General features: G+C 39.6%; 2 protein-coding genes across 5 annotated transcripts; both read right to left on the bottom strand.

The window, feature by feature from the left end:
* Positions 1 to 4,677: 4,677 nt before the first annotated feature.
* edf1 (endothelial differentiation-related factor 1) lies at positions 4,678 to 8,333 on the bottom strand. Its single transcript, XM_086152100.1, has 5 exons — positions 8,114 to 8,333; positions 7,295 to 7,346; positions 6,256 to 6,416; positions 5,397 to 5,490; positions 4,678 to 5,286 (listed from the first exon to the last, which is right to left on the bottom strand). The coding sequence occupies exons 1-5, from the start codon at positions 8,189 to 8,191 to the stop codon at positions 5,225 to 5,227; spliced, it is 447 nt and encodes a 148-aa protein (XP_086008226.1). The 5' UTR covers positions 8,192 to 8,333; the 3' UTR covers positions 4,678 to 5,224.
* Positions 8,334 to 8,674: 341 nt separating this feature from the next.
* On the bottom strand, positions 8,675 to 12,398 carry LOC147231031 (uncharacterized). 4 transcript variants are annotated; one of them, XM_086153054.1, is made up of 5 exons: positions 12,152 to 12,398; positions 11,397 to 11,452; positions 10,920 to 11,077; positions 10,726 to 10,830; positions 8,675 to 9,380 (listed from the first exon to the last, which is right to left on the bottom strand). In XM_086153054.1, exons 3-5 carry the CDS (start codon positions 11,055 to 11,057, stop codon positions 9,216 to 9,218), a joined length of 408 nt encoding a protein of 135 aa, XP_086009180.1. In that variant the 5' UTR covers positions 11,058 to 11,077; positions 11,397 to 11,452; positions 12,152 to 12,398; the 3' UTR covers positions 8,675 to 9,215. The 4 variants fall into 4 exon arrangements, with proteins under 4 accessions (XP_086009180.1, XP_086009179.1, XP_086009181.1 ...); XM_086153053.1 differs by having other exon boundaries at positions 11,397 to 11,471; XM_086153055.1 differs by lacking the exon at positions 11,397 to 11,452 and having other exon boundaries at positions 10,920 to 11,058.
* Between the last annotated feature and the right edge of the window lie 1,329 nt (positions 12,399 to 13,727).

Genomic DNA, 13,727 nt, shown 5'->3' on the forward strand with positions numbered 1-13,727 from the left:
GAATGAATGAAAGTTGCAAGCCATATTAAATGGTCTCCATAGCTTTGGACGAGTCAGGACTTGCAGCAGTGGCATGAGGGAGGCTAATAATGGGTCCACTGTATTATTGTCTCAGAGAAGACAGCATACGGCACACAATGTTACGGTGTATCAATTGAAGACAGCGTAAATGGCACTGACTTTAATTTAGCGTGTATATCTTTACACGTGGACTCTTACCAAACACGAAATATAGAAAGATCAGCAGACATCAGGAGAAGTTAGGAGCGTGCAGCTGTATACGCAGAAAGTATCTGGCCTTTAAAAATGACATTCATTTCCAATAACCAATTATCTGTATATAGTTTTCCCGACTGGCCTTTTGCCATTTTCATTGGGATTTATATTTTGCAATCGATTGGGGAGGCAAAACAAAAGTGTCTCCCGGTTCGCTGGATTGTGTTATTGCTGATCTCAGTTCCTCAGTCTAGATGTGGCATGTTTATGATAGGGGAGGTGTCAGTTTGTCAACTCCATGAGTTGGAAAATGTCTCTCATCAGAAGATTTTACTTTAGGATTCCAATAGTTTTAACAAACTTGATGCTGGCAAGTGATTGGAATTGTAAATGGAAATATACAAGCCCAGTAATGAGTACTATTTTTCACCATTATCACAGGGGAAAAAAAAAAAAAACACCCACATTGTGGGTGGCGCAATTAATATTTTAAGGATGAGCTGTACAAGTTAGGCTGAAACCGACTAAATGAAAAGCATCCAGACAAAGAGCGAAAGCGTGGCTCGACACAACAGACTGTACGTGAAGAGGAATCTCAATTTGAGCGGAGCCTCGGGCTAAAACAGACCCCAGACTTTCTCTGTCGCTGCCGCCTCCTGACCCACCCACCCTCCCCGCAACGCTTTCTGCTTCACATCACTCCTTCAAAACCGCTGGCTGCTACCTTGTCATAGGATGAACTATGTTGCTATGGTGTTTTGACCAATGGCGTTCCCAGGGAAGTCAGTCAGTCTCTGTCTCCCTCTCTCTTCAACACACACACATTCACACACACACTGACAGCAAAGCAGCCTGTTGAGCAAGAATCCAAATACCCCCGTGACAACAGCCAGGCCTCCTCCTTTGTGTGGTAAATGAACACAGGGCAAGAGGTTGCATTCTTTATGAAAAGAGAATATGCATCGCAGTCTATACGGTTTTCAGCTTGGGGCCTTATTGCAGGAAAATATTCCAAAAATGCAACCGCAGTGAAAGCCAATACTTTAAATATGACAAAAGGGTTAAAAGATTCTTATCTTCCGACCAACTGATCTTTTATCACGTGACTTTATCAGTCTATGTGTGAGCATTTGTGTTCACATGCCATCGGTATTCTTCTTCAGTGAAAATTTCCGGGAAGTTCTTACCATCTTGAAGCTTTGTCCTCCCTCAGCTCTAATTGGTTCATTATTCTGTAAACAAATTTCACTCTGCTAGTGAGGTGTGAACGATAAAACGGGGGGAAGCCGTGATGAGACATGGAAAAGCACACAGTCTATTCTTTGATTTGTATTTTGTTGTGTACACAATTATAATGCAGTTAAAAACGAAGCAGTGAGTGACATCACATTACAGATAAACAAAAATGGGTGTAAACTGCAATTGGATTTGTCAATGGGAGAATCTAGCTGGGAGGTGGGAATTCTGCTTAGCGTATGTAATGATGAGCGAGTAGATTTACAAATTTGCCGCAGGCACCAGAGGGTCTTATCTCACAGAACCAGGTTTATTACTGCGGTGCTCTGTGGGTCATGTTTGCATTTCATGCATCGCTGTATGCTCCGTAGGCCTCCCTCTGCTGGTTTCACCTGAGCAGGCCTTTAGTCCTCTTCAAATGTTGTTGTGCAGACAAAACTGTTTACGTGACCGAGAATAACTGACAGGAATGTCATGCAACAGGGACTCCTGGATTTTCTTCCTGCCAACGTGATGGGCTGAAAATGATTCCGCTCCCATTTCAAGGTAGTGAGGCAACAGTGAAATATCTTTTTTAAATTTTTTCTTTATAATCTCAACATCAGCCATCATAATCTTATCAATAAGAGCTAGGCAACAAATACAGAGACCATAAACTGTGATAAACTCTCTGACACTGAAAACGGAGTTAAAAAATAAATAATTGGAATATAAATCTGTTATTTTCATGCTATTTTGCCACTCAACCTTTTCTTCAATAAATCAGTTAAAATGAATTTTGGGGAAAAAATTGTTGAATGAAAAACGTTCTAACGCTTAAGTGAGAAATATATATATAAAATATAATATATATATATATACATACGTCAATAAGTTTTGATGCCCCTGTGATTTTGCAAGTTCTCCTACTTATAAATCATGGCGTTGTCTAAAATTTTCATTGTTGCTACATTCCCACTGTGAGACAGAATCAAAAAAAAAAATCCCATTGTATGAATTTTTTAACAATTTAATTTTAAAATTACAGGGTAAAATATTTATTTGATCCCTTGACTCAAACAATTTTAATGTTTGGTACAGAAACCTTTGTTAACAATTACAGAGGTCGAATGTTCATGTAGGTGTTCACTAGATTTGCACACACTGCAGCAGGGATTTTGTCCCACTCCTCCATACAGGTCTTCTCTAGATCTCTCAGGTTTTGGGCTGTCGCTGAGCAACAAGGAGTTCCAGCTCCTCCAAAGATTTTATGTTGGATTTAGGTCTGGAGACTGGCTGGGCCATTCCAGAACCTTGATATACTTCTCACGGAGCCACTCCTCGGCTTTCCTGACCATTTGTTGGAAGACCCAGCCATCTAGGGAAGGAGGTTTTTGCCCAATATCATATAATACATGGCTCTGTTCATCCTCTCCTTAAAACAGTGCCGTGGTCCTGGCTGAAAAACACCCCCAGAGCATGATGCTTCCACCCCCATGCTTCACTGTAGGTATGGTATTATGTCTAAGTGTATTACTGATAGTAGCTTTGGAAACGGTGGTCCCAACTGTCTTCAGGTCACTGACCAGCTCCTCCCGTGTAGTTCTGGGCTGATTCTTCACCTTTCTTAGCATCATTGATACCCCACAAGGAGAGATCTGGGCCCCAGTCCGAGGGACAGATAGTCATCATTAGCCTCTTCCATTTTCTGACAATGGCTTGGTTATTCTTTTTTCACCTAGCTGCTTGTAGCACTTTCCAGCTTTTGTGAATGTCAGCAATTTTGTCTTGTGTCTTTTGGCAGCTGTTTGGTTTTACTCATGTTGGCTGCTACATTTTGACAGATTGTGGGGTGCATAGGTGTCTTTAAGAAAGCTAATAACCTCAAATAGGTACTACTCAATTAGAATGATGAGTAGAGTGTCATTGGACACTCAAAAACCAGAGGAACAGGTCTTTGAGGGTCAGAAATCTGGCTGATAAGCAAGGGATCAAATACTTATTTGACCCAGTAATTTACAAAAAAATTGTTAAAAAGTCATACAATGTGATTCATGGTTTTTTTTCTTTTTTTATTTCGTCCCTCTTTCTCTATATATTAACTGGAGGTACCAGAAAATAGGAGGGGAAAACTATGTGTGGGTATATAATGGCTAAAATCAATTGAAATTATTGAAAAGTCTGATTTAAATAAGATGTGTTATTTATCTACCATTTGAATCTACAAAATCTCAGTAGAATCCATGATGTTCTCAAGATTCATTCATTTATTGTCTATGCCGATGAGTCTGGACAGGTTGCCAGTCGATCAAAGGGGCACAAACAGAGACATAGAACCACTTCACTTCCTCAGTCGCGCGTCAAGGCAGTTTGGTGTGTCTTATCAAACTGCTGCATATCTTCCGGAGATTGTACAACTCTGTTTTCTACCATGCTCACTGCTCGGCAGCATATTCTCTCCGAGTCCTTGAGTGCATTGCACCCCTGCACTTCTCCCTGTCAAATATCAATGAGGCTCATGAATCTTTAATAAAAGAAAGGAGTCTAGCACTGGCAGCGCCACCTCAAATCTTACACTTGCAAAACAGGAGAACCATGGAGGAGTTAAGAGCTGTAGAATCGAAAACACAGTCGAGCTTTTTCCAAGGCCAGTCTCTTCTAGTTCTCACACTTTAACACACCGTGACCCAGTGCCAGATACTCATGACCCCGAGCAGATATTTGTACAAGATTACCGAAACGTGAAAATGGCACTGCTATGTTACATAACAACACTATCAGCAGTTAAGCTGTGCAAATATTTAGGGCAAAGTGACTACTGGAGTAGTAGGTGTTCATAAATGCACCTTTAGAATGAAATATAGAAAAGGTGTGGGTTATGAGACAGTTTTGATTTGAGTGTGTGTGTGTATGTGTGTGTGTGTGTGTGTGTGTTTGTGTGAGAAACCAAATTCAATTGAAGAACTTTCAAGACATTTGTTTCGGTAGTCCAGGGACGTTTTAAGGAATTTTGTTTTGCCAAAACATCCAAAAATGTTACATTTGGGGAATTATTTTGTGATGATTTTGAGAATATTTGAACTTGGTCTTGATACTATCTGGAGTAATAAAAAAAAATGCCTCCTGCTTCTGGTTCAACAGCGGATTATGTTCCATCAGGTTTACCGAAACTGCCAGGATTCCTTCTTGAGAAGCACGTCATTGTGTTGTGTTGTGAAATTGTCGGACAAAATTCACGCCAAGAAATGTTGTGAAATGCCAAACTTTAGTTTTTGATCAAAATAAAGCACAGCATTAAAGTATTTCAAAAATGAAATTACATCCACTCTTCGTTATGAATGTGGGAGAGAAAAAAAAAAAAAAAGAGTTGCAATCAAGCACTTTTGGCTGAACATCATGCTTAGAACCTAAGTTAATGAGCCTGGTCATGAGAAGCAAATCACCTGTGAAATGATTTTACAACCACCACCTAGAAAAAAAAAAAATTATTCACGCCAAAGCCTAAGCAGATGTAGGCGAAAAAAACATCTGATCTTTTGTGATGCTTAAAAAAAATGCATTCAGTTGATCAACCCTTTTATATGATCACAAACGTGCTTCCGCCGACTTGTCAGCGCGCAGCCTTTAAACATGTTGGGAGCACCAGGTCCACAGGCAGGACGCAGGTGAGATCAGCCCAGGAAGTGAGAGGGGTGGGGAGAGGAAGGAGAGGGATCTCGAGGGTTGGGAGAGGAACATATTTCACTAATTGAGGAAAAGAGGGGACGGGGGGGCTGATTTCGAGGCTTTGTGTTCATTTCTTCTTGGGTTTTGCCTCCAGGGGTAGGCCAATATCCTTCCCACGAAGTTTCAGTCCTGTTCATGACACACATGAACACAACTGAGTGTTGGGACTTGATGAACATGACATACTTAGGACGGGCACATTAAGTTTCCCTGAGGTGGGACTAACAAGGGGCCCTTACCGAGTGCTCTCTCTATCTTGCCCAGGACCTGGTTGTTGGGGATTGCTTTCCCACACTCGTAGTCGGCGATTACTTGAGGTTTCTCATTAATTTTCTATGGAAACAATTTTAAATACACAAATTGATCATTTGGTGCAACTACAAGCCCCAAAGTTGGCACAAGATCTCAGCATGCAATGAGACACCAAACTTGATGCATTGGTTGGTGCGGAAAATTCAAAGTGAGGAGTTTGAGGATTTTCTTTTTATATAATAAACAACAAGGAGTGATTCTGTTCACTTTGTTTCCCAAGCTTGAAACAGGATCCCCACATCTCATAGAGGGATAACATTTCCGTAGTAACCGTATGATAAGACAGACACTCATACATTGCTGTCAGAGACATCTTACATCTTTTCTGTTACTTGCTATCAGCAAAATGTAATGTACTGAAGATGTACAGAACAAGTATCTATAAACACCAGTCTGACTAACTTTTTGGAGCAATCTATTTTCTTCACTCCGATGATGAAGTGTGCTTCACAGAAAAACTTGCGAGAACCCACTTCTTTGTTCGTAACATTTCATTGGAAAAAGTACAGTGTTTTAAACCTAGCAGGTTCTTTGTTTAGCAATTTTGTTTTGGATTTAACTAGGAGCTTAAGTATGAACCATGAGCAAACTGTGTGGTCATATGGGTTTTATCGGTAAATATCCATAGCTTTTATGAGCCTTTCAATTTTCAAAAATATCAAATATTTAAAACAACTGTATAAGACAACAAACGCGCACACACACACACGTATATACCGTTTTTTTTTTAATATGATTAATATTTTGAGTATTCCTGACTGCGTTATAGATGCAAAAGAAACTCACAGTGGCGAGATCTTTCTGGGTCAGACCTCTGTCCTGTCTCCCTTTCTGAATGACCTTGCCCACCTCCAGAGGAACTCTGTCATGGTGCAGCTCCTCTGTCTCGCGGTCAAGCTTTGCAGTGTTCTTTGTTACAAGATGCTGCTTGTTTTGCCCTGCAGACCCTGTGAATACGAAAGAAATGATGAGGAATCATACAAGACAATTAGCACGCTCCAACAAAAACACTGAATTGAGCAGGGTTACGACTTGGCTAGAACATACAACCAAGATGGGTTTACAATCTGCCTGCTCAGCTTTGGTAAAGCCCCCACACAATTGCAGATTGTGGGATGTCAATATGATTTATACGACAATTAAACAAGCTAATGTTTATATTCAGTGCCTACTGACACTGTCTATTGCCCAAAAAAGGCACATGCATATACGAAAAATAAGTTTATGCATGCATGCATACTACAGCTTAATTTGGAATTCAGACAATACTGGCCAATAGGACGTGACATCTTTGGGTATAAAATTGTGTATTGTGGCTGAAGAGCACTCCAGTATTTAGTGATGCTTCGAAGTGTGTAGGCAATACCTGTCTTGACACAATGTCAACAACTGCTGTGGCTCATGCCATTTCTCAATATCTTTTGAATTTTAAGAGTTTTAGGTGAGAAGTATCTTTAAATATCTCAGTCACAAAAGGATGTCTGATTTTATGACCAGGTCACGTGATAATGTTTCACAGAATATGTTCAAAGAGGACAACAGGGGCCGTCTATTTATGTTTTGTTGAAGAGCCCAGTTCCTCTGTATATGAAAGAATAAACTATCAACTTTGACTTTAAAGGAATTGTTCTTGTACCCATTTTGTGACTTCATTTTATACAAAAATCTATCTGTTCTGAATAAGGTCAATTGCATTATGTTACTGTCTTTATTCAATCTAGTTGTTTTGCCTATAGAGCAGAGAACCTGAATCATCGAAATACTGAGAACTCAAAACAAGTGAACTGTGGTCATTATCAAATCTGTACAGAATTCTTTAATTTACATTTCTTGGTTGTCTCAACTTCTTCCCCTCGTCTCTGAGCAGTAGTGATGGCCTGAGGAAGGAGAGAAAAACAAAGAATGGAGAGGCAATAAGTTTCTGTAACTCAACATCCAGGTGTCTTTTTTTTTTACTAAGCCCATGTTGCCTTTGTTGATTTCAGGTCAACCACATCCTTTCTGCAAATTAACTGACTAAACAGAATTTAAATCGGTATCGACCCAACCTGCCTCCTGGTCGATTTTGTCAGTTAACTGTTAAGACACACTGCTGACAAACTGTGACGTAGCACTGTCAATTCAAGGGAGCAGAAATGATTAGCTTTAGCCAATGAAGGCAAAATTAGTTTTATATTTTGACACCCTTTGGCGTCATATAATGAATTGAAAATAAATAATGAGAGTTCATGAGAGTAAAATAATAGTAGTAAGTCAAAAACAAGAGTTTATCCTGAGATTTACATCGTGTCTGGCGTGTTTGAAGGTGTTGGGTTGAGCGACTAGCTGCTTGGTTAGCATAGCTCCTGGACGTTAGCATGTCCGTTCGGTTTAGAGCAAACGTAGCCGTCGGAAGACCCGAGTGTACCGGGGGACTTCCCCCGGTCCTCACCCGGCCAACTACTGCCAAGTTGACGAGCCGCTAGTCACAAAACGGCCATGTTTCTTGTTGCTATCGAACCAAAACCACAAAGCGTCTGCTTGTTCGATTCAAATTCACGAAAAAACGAAACCGTGTGATACCGCAGCAGCTCGGTCGGACGTTCTGCGAAGTCCCAGCGACACTCGGGCTCGGTGAAAGTGTGCTCCGGAGACCCGGGCTAACCTGCTTGGATTTGGCCTGGGCAGCAGTCGGCCCCTTCTTCCTCAGAACAGTCACGGTGTCCCAGTCGCTTTCTGCCATATTTCTTTGTCGGGGGTAGATTTAGTCGCTGACCGTAACGTCTTTAGTTGATACAAAAATAAATTCAACTTAGTGCCTTGAGACGTTCCGTGGATCGGTTACGCGAAGCGTCCGTTCCCTTCCTGAAATATCACCCACGCGTACTAGCGAAGCTTTATTTACAACGGGGAGATTAACAATACGGTCATGAAGCGTCGACGGCGTCCCCTTCTGGCCAAAAACATTGACCTACATCCACATCGACATGTTTCCAACCACGCGGTAGGGCGGAAGTGAAGCCTGCTTACAAACTTCAACGTAATCTTACATCAGACTGGATATTCACTACATACTGTATGTCGTCATATTATAATAATGTATAATCGCTAAAAAACGTTGGTATATTACCAAGTTCAGCTGTGAATATTGCTGACGGAACGAGCAGGAAATACGTCACGCTTTTCAAAATATCAAATAATTTCACTCACACCTCAACAGCACTCAAGGGGATTTTTATTGTTTTTAACCAAATTAATCAGTAAGGTTTTTATTTAAAAAAATATTCTTAGAGATTATGATGTACCATGATTATTCTGCCATTTTTTTCACGTCAACATTACCAAAAAGGACCTAGAAATGGTTTAAGATAAAAAAAAAGTTTAAAAATGATAAATGGAACTCAAAAAGAAATAATGAAAAAGTAATTTACTTATACGTAAATTTGCAACAAATCACAGAAAGATCAGCAGGCAAATGTTTTGGAAAACAAGGGACATGCATGAAAATTTCCTGTATGACCAAGAAGAGACTCATTGTGGTACCATGTTAATCATTTGCTGGTGAGCAACAGAAGACAAAAGCCATAGTCCGTACCGTATCGAAGAAGGCTTGGCAAAGGATTCTTTTATTAAAACGGTACCACCACAGTACTTTAAAAAGTCTAGTATTGCAGTATAAGTAAAGTGTAGATTTGAGAATCAATGCTGTGTGTGATTCATGTGTGCAGTGTATTTCAGCTTTGTGTTACAGGCCACACTATTCCAGGTCACCAGTTACAGGACATTTCTGAGGCAGCATCACTGTTGCGCCGTGTGCGTATGGGTGACCAGCCAAATTCAGACTGGGCATCCTCAGCCGGTTGGAGACGCCCCCAGCGGTGGCCATGTTTGGAGCCCTGTTTCCCTGCCCAAACACGAGGTTTTGGATTCATCTGAAAAAAAGACCAGGCAAAATGAGTGCTTAAGGTCTGTCCAGCCGACCATGTATTAAACAATATATTGATTGGATCAATAATTAGCACACCAAATCAAGCATAAATATTGTGTTATTTGTTGTTAACTTTCCTGCTGAACCTGAGAGAAAACCGAAATAAAATGTGTTTTGCTTTGTGGCAAAGTTATGTTGTTGTACTCGTATCTGCCACAAGAGTTCAATATATATTTGTAAAGAAAAGGATTGAACAGCAAATGAGAATATTTCTCAGATGTCTCTAAATACGTTATTGTGTTGGGCCATTTTTTTTAAACATGTTTTTAGTCTTGTTCTGTTAATCAGTAAGAAAGCATTCAGCTTATTCCCATACCATCAGAGGCGCATGCTTTCGGACTGACCACTGTTAACAAGCTGGACTGTCCACATTTTTGGTGGTTTCCAAAAAGATTTTCAATTTTGATTTATCTGACTGCAGACCATTTTAAATAAGCTTCAGCCCAGAGAAGCTGGCTGTATTTCAGGACTGGCTTTACATAGCACTGCTTGTGCTTTGTATGACACCGCTTTGATTTTAGCTTGTTTAGTGGATTGCAGGGTAAACTGTGTTCACAGACAGTGATTCCTGAAATTATTCCTGAGCCCTTGGAGTGATGTCCAGTAGAGATACCTGCCTGTTTTTAATGCAGTGCCACCCCAGGGCCCAAAGAAACCACTTCTACAGCTTTGTCCCTTTCCCACAGAAATTCCTCCAAATTCTCTGAATCTTTTAAATATACTGTAGGCTATTGATGGTGGGATGTACTAATTATTCGCAATTTTCACTGGAGGAACATTTTTCTAAAATTGTTTCACAATTTTAAGATGCAGTTTGTTTGCAGATTAGTAAATGTATGTCACTATATACATCTGAGAGGCTCTGCCTCTCTGGAATGTTCCTTTTATACCCAGTCATGTTACTGACCTGTTGCCAGTTAACCAAATTAGTTGTCAAATGCTCCCCTGGTTGTTTTTGATTTGCTCAAATTACTGTTCCAGCTTTTTTTTTTTTCGCCTCTGTTCCAACCTTTCAGAGAAGCGGTCATCAAATTCAAAATGGGCAAATGTTGTCATGAAATGTTAAAATGTTCCAGTTTCAACATCTGGTATAGCTTTTTATGGTAAATCAGGAATGAAGTATGGGCTTGTGAGGTTTTTAAATCATTGCAATCTTTTTTTATTTACATTTTACACACTGTCCCAGCTTTTTGGGAATTTGGGTTCTACTATGAATTGTACTTTCAGTTAGCAGACTGAAGTCAAATTATCTCACTTCCTCATAGTTTCTTGATTTCCCTGTCACTTACCTGTACAAAAACAGTTGTGTTCATGTGAAGTGTCTCCACTCTCTCTGAAAGATGATTCAACCATTCCAGGTGATCACTGATACTCTGAGAGAGATCATTGTTGCTCTGCAGTTGAAGAAAAAATGTCATAACAATAAGAAAGTCTCTTGTTTCAAGTTTGTATCACACGCTGATTTATTGTGTGCCCAACATACCCCAGATAAATTGTCTTTAAGTTCAATGGCAGCCAGGCGAACATGTTCCAATTTGTCAATCTGCTCTTTCAGCCGGTCGTCAAGCTCTTGCATCATCATCAGGCCTTCATCGGGCCGGACACCGGCCTTTTTAGCCATCCTGTGTTACAGCCACAGACCTGCAGTTGATTTGCAGGGCACATGTCTTAAGATATGCACTCAATGCATTTTTACAAACCCTGACCTCAGTTAGATAAATGTCTTAAAACTCAGATATGACATGTGTATCTCATAACACACCCACTGTGAGCTGTTCAGCTGCAATATTAGATTGAGATAATAACACACAGCCTTTTTGAGTAAACACAGATTGGATTTTAAAGATATAGAAAAATAGTTTTAATAGTAATAATCAAATAAAATATGGTATATGGTATAAAAATAGTTCACATTATTGTGTAAATGAACAGTTTCACTGGCTAATGTGTAGGGACTTACCTCTCCACCAGGGAGAGACCATACTCTCCTCACTGGCATCACCTATATTTGGCTCACTGTCCCATTACAGTGAGACTTTGAAGGGGTACAGGATGAATTTTTGAGATCATTTAATGTATAGCAGGAAAATAAAACTTGAATTTAAACAGCAACATTACAACAATTAGCTGAAAAGGAAGCTGAAATGTGTAGTTGATTTTTTTTTCATCAATTGTATGTTGAAGAAACTGCATTAAACAAATGCACTTCCAAGTGGAGGCATTCTAACAGTCCAACCTGCAGAAAAGAAAATATTTACATCATAAGCACATTGTGTGGGGGTAGAAATATATTTTTATACTGGGAAAGACATTACAAACCTATTGGACTTCATCATTTAGCATGCTTAAAGAGCAAATATTATCAGCATTTTAGACTCTGAACTCAACAGATTCAGCTGATTCTCAGTTTTGCGCAGAGCTCATCTTTAGCTGGAATTTTATTTAAAATCTATCTTCATTCAATTATCTAGGTAATGTAAAATAATAATTGATAGATAGAGAAACTGCATATCAGTCAAAAAGTATCGAAGTGTTTAGCTGGCAGTTTTAGCCCGAAGCCAAGGGAAGTTTAGCTAGCATCTTTTATAGTAACGGGACTATTGTTTACTTACAAGTAAGATTTTTAAGTTGTCAGCTTTGATGATAAATCAGTGACTGTAGTTTGTGTATTTATTCTCTTTAGTTCGGAATAAAATAATGCTTTCAAAGGAATACCTGGCCAAGAAAGACACGGATAATCAATTTTCCGTGCGAGCAGCTTTGTCAGTCCAGGAATCCCGGAGAGAAGTTCTCTGAACGCCTCCTACCTCAGCGGACAATGCTTGGCAGTAAAGTTAATAAATCCAGCAGTGAGATGACCACTGTAACGGCTTCTCTCCTCTTTTTTTATTTTTCATCTACTGTTTTGTTTTGTCTTGCAGGAGCGATGCAAAGTTCCCGTCCAGACAAGCTTTCTTTGTCCCGCAAGTATCCCCGGAATTTGACACTGTGACGTCAGCGCGCTGGTGTTTTCAGGTGCGCTCGAAAACGGTGTATTGCGGTAATGCGCATTACGGTAATTCGATTTGAACAATACAGTCAAGATTTCTTTTAAGTTTCCTGTCCTAAAGTATAAATTAAACTAAAATCGCAAGGTTTTATATGCTTTTTTTATTTGAAAAAATCTTTTTATAGTGTTTTTTACTTCCTAAAAAGCTCCTGGGCAAACAACCATTTTCATGGTTTTGAATGCTCACAGGTTATTCCCTGAAGAGACTGTCAGACAATAATCTATCTAATGATCAGTTCTCTCCAATTCCCAGGTTGGGGGCCACGGTAAAGTGTGCGCTGACTTCTAAAGAGGCACCTTAAAATGCAAACACTGACCTGGCCCCCCTTATATCCTGTTTTAGTAACTGAAAGGGGGAAAGAAAATGCAAATTTGCTGATTCCTGCACAGGCAAATTCGTGCAACAAAGCAGATGTTTGACAGTTGACTGGTTTGTGTAGCAAGTCTGTGCGAAAGGTAGAAACTGCAGGTGATGCTGAACAAACCAGGGGGTAACCAAATACAAATGTATGGGTAAAGGGCCAAAATTTGTGTAACTACAACCGTTGTTTCTCTGGGCAAAAGCATTTTAAGAGGAAAATTAAGAGTTCAAAAACAAAACCACTGCACTTAGTGTTTAAGGAAAAATATGCACAGGCTTACTGACATCAGTCAATGAAATAACATTAGGACAGCCAGCATTTATATTAACATTTCCAAAACTAAAATTAATTCCCCAAAGTTTCTTCCACAAGAATTCAACGGATTTTAATATGGCAAAGTGAAAATACAGAACCACCTGTACATTTAAGAAATCACAACTGCTTTATTTCATTTCTTTCAATAAGCTCTTTTTTTTTTTTTTTTTTAAACAAGGGAAAGTAATGAACAAATATCTGAAAGGGTAAAGATCAGGTAGGATAAATAGAATGCTGGATCAGCTGTAGAAGGTGCTGGTCCATTTGCCAAAAATGAAATATGCATCTTTAAAATACCAAAAAAAAAAGGAAAGAAAAAATAACTTTTAGGGCAACATTTTGGTGTAGATACAATAATGAGAAGCATCAAGATCTTTTGCAGGAAGAGGCAAAAACACTCCAAGCCTGATAAACCTATCAACGGGTGAAAAGCAGTCCATTCTGAAAACAGTGACCAATGTCAATTCATTTAGAGTGCCACAATGTCCAAAATGAAATGTGGGTTTAAGCCTCCCCTCGCTGACAAGGCTCGACTGTACAGTTAAGTATGCATATACATATACCA

This window comes from Fistularia commersonii, chromosome 9, assembly GCF_037954325.1.
Source record: "Fistularia commersonii isolate RoL2024-O1a breed Wild chromosome 9, RoL_Fcom_v1.0, whole genome shotgun sequence".
Classification (NCBI taxonomy): domain Eukaryota; kingdom Metazoa; phylum Chordata; class Actinopteri; order Syngnathiformes; family Fistulariidae; genus Fistularia; species Fistularia commersonii.